Below are 12,909 nucleotides of genomic sequence, written 5' to 3'. Positions count from 1 at the left end.
CCAAACATATCCAGCCTTATTGGAAACAGGTGTTAGATGAAGTGGATAAACACTTCAATACAGAAATTCCACGTTTCCCAGCAGATGTCCTATTGGGCCTCCCAAACCCCATGATTTATCCAGTGCGATCCCGCAGAGGCCGCCAGATGGCGATTGTGCTAGGCTCAGCGACACAAAATATAGGCACACATTGGCGCACTTCCCATATCCCAACTTTCACAGGCTGGCTACATCGCCTGTGGCATGTTCTCGGAATGAAGAAGCTGACACTGACAGCAGCAGGGGAGGGGTCCAAATATGTTGAACTGTGGCAACCCTTCCTGTCCATCTTAGCCTCTGAATTCCGGGAAGTCACCTGCCCCCGATACCTCCGCCTACTACGCCTGTCTGATACACAACAGATAGAGAAGTGATTGGGACCGAACACAGTTTAAGACAGGCTAGTTAGTGGACTTCTCCGTGTTGCTGCATTCCGTCGCCTCCCTGCTGCTCACGTACCACTCAATGCGGAGAGCTTGTTTCTCCCATCCCCTATTCACCCCCTTCCCGCTGTTCACTGTTGATCGAACTTGCTTTACTGCCCCAGCCTTTCATCTCCCCACCCCTCCTCTATCTTCAACCACTTCCTTCGTCACAGTTTCCTGAGCGCAGTTCTCCTGTTTTGGTAGGTGTCTCTTTACGTTTATGTCTGACTAAATCTATAGGTCTCCTGTTCAATATAACTTTTGGCATCACTGGCTAGCCGGCAATCTTCATACCTGGCTTCTTGATGTGATGGTATGGTTTGCCTGGCGAATGATAACACTTCATTTAGGCGGCGGGTATCCTCAACTGTAATGTTCAAGGCTACAAAGTATTAGGTGGCGAGTGACCTTTGCTATACTGTACTGTCTAAGGCTGCAACGTGTCTGTGTATGTGTTGAAACTAATATTAGTTCACTTTCCTATCTTTGATCCTTAATTTTGATATCGTTTGCCACCTGTTCCTGTTTCAATGATTGTGTGGCCGCTCAACTGAAACACTTGTAAGGGGTGCCGTATTGTAAACTGTGCGATGAATACTAAAGAAAGATCGCATCCATTCAGTATGTTGTGATACAGATCATCATATGTTTAAGTCCTGCATGCTTGTTTTTTGTGGTTGCTGTAGTTTAAGTCAGTTTTGTCGAAGAAGGTGTAAATGTGCACTTTCTCTGCCACAAAAATGGATAACATAGCTTGAGCAGCAGCAATCTGCTTTGGACTAAAGTCCTAGCACTAGCTTTTTTCATCAATTACTCCAAATTACAGTAGAGCATTCTTATGTTCTCTGCATGTCGTATGGTTATTTTTGCTGAGATATTTGGCTGTGGTTCAAGACGTAGTTTGTGCGTGTGGGCAGCTGCAATGATGATGCTATAGGTACCACTTCGTCATGATAGCTCTGTCTCCATAATTCTTTCTGAAGCTATTTTCACGTGTAATGGGGGAGGTACCCTCTTGGAGTGTAAAAACTTCCTTCAGTGACATGCTCTCCCTTCCTCTGACATTCTGACTCTACAGTGATAAACCTTTTTTATTTGGGGCTCAGCAGGAGCTTACATTTTACTGATACTCTTCAATAACATAGCGAGTATTGAGCCAAAGCTGTACTCTGTGGAAAACAACAAGGCACTTCTCCCTCTGTCAGAGCCTCCCTCTTGTTTGTTTCCATCTACCCTTCCCCTTTTTCCTACGGCTCTTCATCCTCAATTCACTGCCCCCTTCTCTGCCTCCTGACGCTTCCATCACTACCTGTTTCATCTGCCCTCTTCCAGGTTTTTGTTTTTCCTCTTTCTTCTGCCTACTACTGACATCATCTACCGCCTTTCTCTCTTTTTCTCATAGAATAGATAAATGTTGTATTGAAATGCCAAAATAAAGTGCCACTGTGAAGTATTTGTACAATGTTTTTGTACATTAATTTCTTTGACGTTTGTTGTTTTTCGTATGCCCCTAGTGTTTGTTTACCCATCTTTAAAATCGAGCCACAGTAGCGAATAACTTACACACACACACAACACACGAGACACACACAACTCAAAAGACAAACACAAACCCACACACACAACCACACACAAACCTACACACACAACTAAACACACACACAACACCACACACACACCCCTACACACATACAACAGCACACAACAACAACAAAAACAAACACAGAACAGCACACACGACACACACACAATTCCACCCACACACAATCACACCAACCCAAACCACCACACACACAACCCCCACCCACACACACACACAACACCACAAACACAACCCAAAAAACCCCACACACACAACACCACATACACACAGAACTCCACACACACACACCCCACACCACACACAACCCCACATGCACAACACACAAACTCAAAAAACAAACACCCCACACACAAAGCACACACACACAACACCACACACACAACACACACAAAACCCCCCAAACACACTCCAACACACACACCCCACCCCACACACACACACACCCCAAACACACAAATCCACAGTCAACAAAAAAAGCCCACACACACAAAACACCAAACACAACTCAACACACATACAATTCCACAAACACACTCACCACCACACAAACACACACACATCCCCCCTCTCTCTACACCCCTCTCTCTACACCTCCCTCTCTCTCTCTACCCCTCTCTCTCTACACCCCTCTCTACACCCTTCTCTCTCTACACCCCTCTCTCTCCACACCTCCCTCCCTACACCCCTCCCTCCCTACACCCCTCTCTCTCTACACCCCCTCTCTATCTACGCCCCTCTCTCTCTCTACACTCCTCTCTCTCTCTACACCCCTCTCTACCCCTCTCTCTCTACACCCCTCTCTCTCTACAGCCCCCTCTCTACACCCCCCTCTCTACACACCTCTCTCTACACTCATCTCTCTACACCCCTCTCTACACCAGTCTCTCCCTACACCCCTCTCTACACCCCTCTCTCTACACCCCTCTCTCCCTACAACCCTCTCTCTACGCCCCTCTCTCTCTCTACACCCCTCTCTCTCTCTACACCCCTCTCTCTCTCTACGCCCCTCTCTCTACACTTTCTCTCTCTCTACACCCCTCTCTCTACACCCCTCTCTCTCTTCACCCCTCTCTCTTCACCCCTCTCTCTCTACACCCTTCTCTCTCTACACTCCTCTCTCTCCACACCCCTCTCTCTCTACACCCCTCTCTCTACACCCCTCTCTCCCTACACCCCTCTCTCTTTACACCCCTCTCTCTCTACGCCCCTCTCTCTCTCTCTACACCCCTCTAACTACACTCCTCTCTCTCTACACCCCTCTCTACCCTCTCTCTCTACACCCCTCTCTCTACACCCCTCTCTCTCTACACCCCCCTCTCTACACTCATCTCTCTACACCCCTCTCTACACCAGTCTCTCCCTACACCCCTCTCTCTACACCGCTCTCTCCCTACAACCCTCTCTCTACACCCCTCTCTCTTTCTATGCCCCTCTCTCTCTACACCCCTCTCTCTACACTCTTCTCTCTCTACACCCCTCTCTCTCTACACCCCCCTCTATACACTCCACCTCTACACGCCCCTCTCTACACCCCTCTCTCTACACCCCTCTCTCTACACCCCTCTCTCTACACCCCTCTCTACACCACTCTATCCTTACACCCCTCTCTCTCTACACCCGTCTCTCTCTACACCCCTCTCTCTACACCCCTCTCTCTACACCCCACTCTACTCCCCTCTCTCTACACCCCTCTCTCTACACCCCACACCCCTCTCTCTACACCCCTCTCTCTACACCCCACACCCCTCTCTCTACACCCCTCTCTCTACACCCCACTCTACTCCCCTCTCTCTACACCCCCCTCTCTCTACACCCCCCTCTCTACACCCCTCTCTCTCTACACCCCTCTCTCTCTACACCCCTCACTCTTTACACCCCTCTCTTTCTACACCCCTCTCTCTACACCCCTCTCCCTACACCCCTCTCTCTACTCCCCCCTCTGTCTACACCCCTTTCTCTACACCCCTCTCTCCCTACACCCCTCTCTCTACACCCCCTCTCTACACCCCTCTCTCTCTACACCCCCCTCTCTCTACACTCCTCTCTCTCTCTACACCCCTCACTCTTTACACCCCTCTCTTTCTACACCCCTCTCTCTACACCCCTCTCCCTACACCCCTCTCTCTACTCCCCCCCTCTTTCTACACCCCTTTCTCTACACCCCTCTCTCCCTACACCCCTCTCTCTACACCCCCTCTCTACACCCCTCTCTCTCTACACCCCCCTCTCTCTACACTCCTCTCTCTCCACACCCCTCTCTCTCTACAACCCTCTCTCTACACCCCTCTCTCTCTACACCCCTCTCTACACCATCCTCTCCCTACAACCATCTCTCTACACCCCGCTCTCTCAACACCACTCTCTCTCTACACCCTTCTCTCCCTACAACCCTCTCTCTACACCCCTCTCTCTACACCCCTCTCTGTCTACACCCCTCTCTCTACACCCCTCTCTCTACACTCCTCTCTCTACACCCCTCTTTACACCCCTCTCTTTACACCCCTCTCTCTCTCTCTCTCTCTCTCTCTCTCTACACCCCTCTCTCTTTACACCCCTCTCTCTCTACACCCCTCTCTCTCTACACCCCTCTCTCTGTACACCCCTCTCTCTCTCTACACCCCTCTCTACAACCCCCTCTCTACACCCCTCTCTCTCTCCCTTTACACCTCTGTCTCTCTCTCTCTACACACCCCTCTCTCTACACACCCCTCTCTCTACCTCTCTCTCTTTTTGTCACAATAAAATACACTGAACATAATCTTCACAACACTTCACATTTATAAAAGTTTAAGCTATTGCCAATATAAATTACAATAACTTTTATTTAAGTATTACTTATTAAAAAAATTAATAAAAGCCATTGTTATTTGTAATAGCAATACATCTAAGTCACATAAATACAACACATATTGCATTACAAATGCTATAGGTGTCACATTTACGAAAGTTAAAACAATTGGCATAGTAAATGACAAAGTTTTTAATTTAGCTAATTTCAAAACCAACACATAAATACAAAATTTGTCATTTACAATACAATAGCTCAAACTTTCTTAATGCGAGACCTATTGCATTGCAAATACTTGTTAACCTTTGTTTTTCTGATTTCTTTTTTATGTAAGGTTAGATATTACTACAATTCCTAACCATAACATCACTTCAACCTTTGTTTTTATTAGGGATTTTCTTAGGGCTTTTTTAACGTAAAGTTAGATATCCATCGCCATGCATGGCGTGGGGTTGGGTGTAGGGCTTCCCAGCCCAACCCCTTTGGGGACCCAACACCGTCTATCATGCATGGCTCTTGTAATAATATAAAGGGTGTCATTGTAATAAGTAAGGCAGATCTACTGGCTTTGACAACAATTTACTAATATCTATAACTGCTGGTTGGCTGCTGCACTCCCTGTAGCCCTATATAGCTTTAAAAATGCTTTATGATTCCCTTGCCACTTCCAGGGGCACCACCAGGATCCACATATTCAACTAAAACCCTTGGCAGGCAATAAAAAGAGCTCCCCACACTCCAGCTGAAGAGCATACCACTCCAGCTCGGAGTGCTTTAAAAAAAATATGGTAAGCTCTCCTGTGGTCATGGATTCAATTACCCAGGAGAATTACTGTATTTCTTTATGTTGCTGTGGGGCTGCTGCGCTCCGTGCAGCCCTTCAGCATTTTTTCCCTTGACACTTTACTTGATATTTATGCCCCTTCCTTCATCACCTCCCTAACATGGAAAGGCATTATACATGTTGCAGTTAGTGTCACAAAATCTTTACCGATACATAGTGATGCTGTATGCTAACCAAATTTAAAAAATGACTTGGGTGCTCCCACGCCCACCCTTTTTTTTTTAATCAGGAGCGCAAATCCTCCATGGAGCCATAGTGCCATTAAAAAATTTGGTTTTGGCCCGGGGATGGGGGGATTCTTCTGGGCGTCCGACCATGAAGCCTAAAGGGGCAGAGTATCCCTAACTTGCCTTCCTGCATGACTTCATATTCATACTTTTTGTAGAATAGGGGACTGCCCCCCTGAGTCCTTAAAGGCTGCCACCACATCTTTGTTGATATGGTGGCAGCCAATCATGTCTCATCTTTCGATCTTTTATCTATGGATGCTCAGCAAAAAAAAATATATATATATTTGTGTTTCTTTATGTTAATTTCTCAATAACTACTGAATAGTTTACACCAAATCACAAAAAGCACGCTTTCTGGAACATGATTTAGCTTTCTGCCAAATTTGGGGCAATTCTTATGGAAAACTACATGAGGAAACTGTGTTTAGGGCCCCCCTTTTACTCAGATCTCTCTTGATGGATCACCCCAAAACATTTCACAAAGAAGCTGAGATAGATAGACCTTTTGGGGAAAGTTGTGTGAAGATTCGTCCAACAGTGGAAAAGTTATAAGCAAGCCAATAAATCTATTTTTTATGGAAGCTTGGTCCCATCTATAACTACCCAGTGGCGTAAGAGTGTGTGCGTGTTTGTGTGTGTAGGGTTGGTTATACTAACAAAATACGTTGTGCTTTTGCATGTTATTATAAAATAACTCACATCACTCGCCAAGTTTTTTTCTCTGTGGGAACGAATAACCCAGTCTACTAGAATATATAACGGTTTGGTTAAAAACACTGAAGATTTGTTTTCAGACCAAAAGATTCCAACGAGAACGGCCTGTGGCATCACTTCGAGGCGCCTTGAATCTGTCCAATCACACAACCTACAAAGAAAAAGAAGAAAATATGACACTTTAACATGATAGTAATTTCATGACTCACCACCGTGATTTTCTCTCAGCAGATAGTTTTAATAAGATTACAATCACTCCACAACATGCAAAACTCTTATTTTCGAAACGTAATGGTTGCGTTACAAACTTTAGCAAGAAACTGCTCCAATTAGATGTTGGTAAACTTTTTTTCACTGAAGCCTACTTTTCCTTCTATCAGTCCTTCATATAGGAGGGTGTACTGCCCTCTGAGACTGAAGCTTCGCAATTATTCCTCATCCTCACAGAGGCGTACAAGGAAGGGAAAGCCTACAGGCACTAGTGGACAAAGAATTGCATATAGAGGAAGTCTAAGAGAGAAACACTTTTGGATCCATTGTCACCAAGAGAATGTAGGGAAGATGGGGACGTGCTTATGAGAGCACACAGAAACAGAGTGAAACCCAACGCACTGATTGCTAGATCTCCAATATATTTACATTGATATGAGGTGTCTTCCCACAGAAGATGCATCCCGTACAAACAATAATCAAAATCAAAATAATCAAAAACAGAAACATGGTACACAGAAGAATTAAGAGTTGAAAAACAAAATGTAGGAGTTTGGAGAAAAAATGGAGGAAAACTCATACCCCAATTAGCAAAACTCTCTATCTAGAAGCTCAATCCAACTATCCTAAAAACATAAAAAAAAGCTTGGAGGCATAAACTTGACTCACAAATCACAGAGGCAGGAAATTCCACTAGGGAACTTTTTAAAGTCTTACAATCCTTTGTTAAACCCACAGCCTGTGATAGCCCAGACGATTTTAATCAAAACTTATGTGATGAGGTCTCTATGTTCTTCGAGAAAAAAATAGACTTAATCTACGAAAAAATTACTAAAACATCAAATAACAGAGACATCACCAATATCCCTAGCCTTGAGTCTACCAATAGTGGAAAAAGTAGACCTACTCTGACTATGATCCCAGAGATCAGTCTCACTGAAGTATATACGCTACTTAACCTAATTAAATCAGGTTCACCGACTGATCTATTACCTGCCAAAATGATTGCTCCCCTGGGTAGCATTTTGGCACCAAGCTTTAAAGCACTAATCAACCTTTCCCTCAAAGAAGGAATGATTTCCAAAGATTGGAAAAAGGCAGTAGTGAACCCAATTCGCAAAAACACCGCGTTACCATGGTCGGACCTTAATAACCTACGTCATATATCCCTCCTACCCCACCTTAGTAAGATGACGGAGAGACATGTCAATTCTCATCTCTCTAAATGTATCGAGGCAGCGGACGGTCTGGACCCTTCTCAATCTGGGTTCAGGCCAAATCATAGCACAGAATCAGCTCTCCTCTCCGTGACCAATACCATCCGAATGGCACAGGATAGAGGAGGCTCTATGATTCTGGTGCTATTAGATTTATCCGCTGCCTTCGATACGGTATCTCATGACATCCTGATCAGTCGTCTGGAGGGAATAGGAGTGGAGGGAACTGCTCTATCATGGTTAAAAAGCTTCATCTCCAACCGATCCCAAAATGTTCGCCTGGGCTCCCACTATTCCACCTCTAGGGAGCTCACTAAGGGGGTTCCACAGGGCTCGTGTTTAAGCCCCACATTATTTAATGTGTATGTGGCCCCCTTGGCGAATGTGGTAAGGAAATATGGGTTCACACCAATATCCTATGCAGACGACACCCACCTGCTGTTCCCATTCCAAAATATGACTTCTGCGGTAAAGAATTCCTTTGCTGCTGGAATGAGAGCAATAGCTGGATGGATGACCTCCAATTGCCTACAATGCAATGTGGGTAAGACAGAGGTCATGCTCTTTGGAAACGCCCCACTCCTCTGGTCACCTGAGTGGTGGCCTCCAGAACTAGGCACAGTTCCATGCCCAAAGGAAAGTGTGAAAAATCTGGGTGTCAAGTTGGACCAATCACTGGTGCTCAAAGACCATGCCATTCAGGTTACGGGAACCTGCATGAGAGTGATAGGCCTATTTAGAAGGGTTTTTCCCTATTTAGCAGATCATCACCGGAGAACACTAGTACAGACTCTAGTAATTAGCAGGCTTGACTACTGCAATGGATTGCTTATATCTGCCAATGTGGAACAGTTGAGGAGGCTACAGGTTGTCCAAAACACAGCCGCTAGGCTGATCCTCAATGCCCCTGCTAGATCCTCCTCCCATCTCTTACTCATCAAGCTACACTGGCTTCCCATACGCCAGAGAGTACAATTTAAGATATGTTGTACCATTCACAAATGCTTGTATGGAATTGGTCCTAGATATCTGACTGAAATTTTCCAACCCTACCAACCTGGAAGAACTCTAAGATCCGAAAACCAAGCTCTACTACAGATCCCCAGGATCAAAAGAGAAAGACAGGGATGTCGAGCCCTTTTGTTCAGAGGCCCCACTCTCTGGAACTCACTACCCTCCATTCTGAGATTAAATTCCAACCTCTCTCCCTTTAGGAAATGTCTGAAGACGTATTTATTTCCTACCCAGTAATCGTAGTTATGTCACACAGACTCTCTGTCTTTGCCTACTTTCGGAACAACTAAGCGCGGAGATATCTCCTCGGGGATCGAATTCCTGCGCTATATAAGAACCGAAAATAAAATAAATAAGACAATACCAAACAAGAGAAAAATAAAGTTGCTAACATTTCTTCAATTGGCAGTAAAATATATATGTGCATAATACAGCTGCAGCAACCTCAAATCTATATTCTAAAGTGGTCTTCTATACAGAATACGAGCAGTCACTAGCATTTCTTATGGATACATGCTACCTCTAAAAAAGTAACAGTTAAAAATGAAACTCCAAAAGGGGTGTACAAAATCTGTGAACATTTGCTTTCGCATAATTACGCAAAATTTCATCAACATTACACAAAATGTCAATCTGTCACTTGGCGTATATTTTAGCACAAAAAGCGTTTTTTTTTTAACTCAAAGGTGCATTTCTCGCTACAAAAAATGAAGAAAAAACAAAAGCAACGCAAACAACAGCCCCTCACTTACTGTGGGACCCATCCATTGGCAGTACATTTTTACTGTGAGTGGCACGGTCGGTACAGGTTTACTGCGAAAGGTGCATAAGTACACAGCATAGCATAATGGAACAATCGGTAATTTCACGTAACGAACATTGGCGAAATGATTTGAATTACCTTGGCATAATTTTAATTTCACCCAGGCCTACTTTCCTACTCCAAAATTGCAAAAGCGGTGGCACCATTCAGAGTGGTGTCTGTAATCTGACATTGAAAATCAGGAATCGTGTTTTGTTGTTCAATGTGCCTCCCTTGCTTCGCACAGCAGCGCATTGAAAAAAGATGACACTATGTTGCAAGTCACAGTTTCGTGTACACTTTAGATCATGCAAATCCATTTGCAGTGGGTTTTTTGGGCATCCAATTAAGAACTAAGGTTCATATCTGTCACAAACGAAGATCGTTCCCCTTATCAGAAGTTCTATAGACTCTTAAAAAAAATGCATGTGTATTTTTACACTCTAAACACTGAGGGCTACACATTGGCTACAGCATTCTTTCATATTCCACATTCGAACAAATGTCTTGCAAAAAAATAACAATAAAAACTAATCATCTACAAGCTCTAATGGTGAGTTATTCATCAAAAAGGAAGTCCGATACTTGCCAACAGATTCCTTGGACAGTGGTGACTTTGAAGATATATGTCTTTTGCATATGTGTAATTCCCCTTTATATTTTAAATACCGCACAGCTAATGATACCGGGATTACACTAATAAAACAGCCCTGTATAGTATGTTCGGTTTCACCCTAAGGCATAAGAGATAAACATGAATTCCCCCATATCCAACATTAAAAAAAGTTTTGATTAAAGCAGATCGAGGATACAAATTATTTCTCTTTTTAATCTGATGAAAGATAAGGATGCTTGAAACTCGGGTAACAACTTTAACAATGAGAGCTAGTCAACGCTGCACTGCAAAAACCTTTACTTGCAAAGATCTTTCCCAACTTATTTTAAAGCATGTGTATCTTAACACACTGGATGGCACATTTCTGAATTTTACAGAACAATATGGTACAAAATGATGCTGCACTCTACCCATTTGAGCGTTTTTTATGTCTTGCGCCTAGCGTTACACTGCGCAGCAGTGTTCGCGCAGCGAGAGTCCTTTTGTCCAGGTTTCCGAAATGGACCCAGGAAATTAACATGCTCGTGCGTGTTTTTTTACTTTTGCGGCCTGCTATTGGCCTTTGCCTGCGTGTTTGGTTAAAACAGAGCACACAATAGGTCAGAGGCAGGCGCACAGCTCCGCCCCTGGCCTATTGTTGTCTAATACGTGCATTTCTGGCATATAGTTTCAATTATCGTGCCCAGACATGGGCGCGATAAATGAAAGCATATGGTGCGCGCGCACCACTCGCGGCTTTGTTTCTCACAAAAGCGATCACATATGCCTCGCAGTGGCACGCGCGCGCACCACTCGCGGACATGTTTTTTTTTTTTTTACAATAGCAAGCGCTGTTGCAATCGCTTGTTGGAAGTGTTTTCGTTATGGTGAAGGTGTTTGCGAAGACATGCACAATTGTACCGCCTCCTCATACCTGTGAAGTCTTCTCAAGATCAGTATGCATTCAGGCCACAAGGGTTACACGTAGTTGCCCAGGTTATTTATTGTACTGGTTTGTACAGCACTGGCTTGTGACTGATAGCCGCCTGAAACAGCGGAGGATCATTCAACTCAAGTACTTTAAAGGTTTGGTCTTCGACGGGGTTAAACTGCACTGAGAGGGACCCAGCTGCTTTTCACAGGGAGTAGGTAGCAATGATAGTTTTGTGTGGAGAAGGAAAGGCCTTCTTGCAGACAAAGGCTTATCTTAAACTAAAGTTTAGTTTAAGATCCAAGCTCACGACACAAGGATCGCCCTGCCTCCCGACACCAGGATCGCCCTGCCTCCCGACACCAGGATTGCCCTGCCTCATCTGGGTGAGCCAGAAATACTTATGGAGTCTCTTGTCACTGTTCCAGTCCAGTGCAAAACATGGAGAAAGTTCATCTGTACCGTATCCAGCAAATTGTGCATTTTAAAGTACCCCGGGCCAGAAACATTGGTAGTAGCATAACAGAACTTAACATTTGCAGGGGGTGCTGAGTTCTCCTTTATGGCGAATGGCAAACATTGCACTGCACTTCATTACACATTGGGCCTCAAGACTTGCCAGGTGTGGAAATTCTGGTTCTAGTTTAAATCGGCACGGGAAGAGCCGAGACTAAAACCCGGTTCCCCAGTTTCCAGACTTTGCAGCTCTGGATGTTACATCACATCCTCTCTCTAAACAAATCTGCATTTTTTGGTGGGGGAGTTTCGCAGTTTATTTTCCCTTCTGATCATCATGTCTGCATTTCTTTTTTGTTTGTTTGCACGGATATGGCAGGCTCTGAGACTCGAACCCTGTCCCCCAGTTACAAAGTCGGAAGCTCTAAATGTTACGCCACATCCTTTCTTCAGGCATTGCTGGGCACAGGCGTCATCCTGAATATTGTTTCATTGTGTTTGGCTGGGAGTGGGCAGGTTTCGTTATGAATTTTTGTGTGTGCTTAAAGTGAGCATCCGTAATGTCCTCTTTATGTTACTATTGCTACCTCGTACCAGTGAGTGTGGCATGCGCTGTGCCTGTCCGTGCGATCTACAGCTATGAGCTTCCTTCTCAGTCAGTTGCCGCCACCCACTGGGGCTCACGAGGGTTTGATGCCTATAATGGTGGGCTTCAGAGTGTGACTAAAAAATCCTAAAAGTGGAAAACACACACGTCTTTCTCTTTGCGCAATAGGCAACCCAGTACATTTCCCCTAGCGCCGCCCTCCCCCTTTTGTCGTACTGGTTGCACCCAGCTACTCTCTCCCTGTGTTGCCCCCAACTGCTCTCCTTCCATTATCCATGTTGCTCCCACCCCCTACTTCGTTGTCCATGTTTCCCCTCCACCCACCCAACCTCCATAACAAAACAAGCATTTGCAATGCAATAGGTCTCGCATTTTTGCTATTGGCATTGTACATGGTAATGCCTATTATTTATGTTTTAAAAACCAAAACACAA

The 12,909-nt window shown here is 44.8% G+C and overlaps 1 protein-coding gene across 1 annotated transcript in view; it reads right to left on the bottom strand.

Moving 5' to 3' along the window:
- Positions 1 to 12,909, bottom strand: part of SLF1 (SMC5/6 complex localization factor 1) — a 754,058-nt gene that overhangs the window by 360,218 nt on the left and 380,931 nt on the right. The window contains exon 11 of the mRNA XM_086960920.1: positions 6,629 to 6,794. Within this exon, the coding sequence (XP_086817046.1) occupies positions 6,629 to 6,794 (166 nt within the window). The remainder of the gene's footprint in view (positions 1 to 6,628; positions 6,795 to 12,909) is intronic.

Source organism: Lissotriton vulgaris, chromosome 3_1, assembly GCF_964263255.1.
Source record: "Lissotriton vulgaris chromosome 3_1, aLisVul1.2, whole genome shotgun sequence".
NCBI lineage: Eukaryota > Metazoa > Chordata > Amphibia > Caudata > Salamandridae > Lissotriton > Lissotriton vulgaris.
This window is presented reverse-complemented; position numbering and strand designations above follow the sequence as displayed.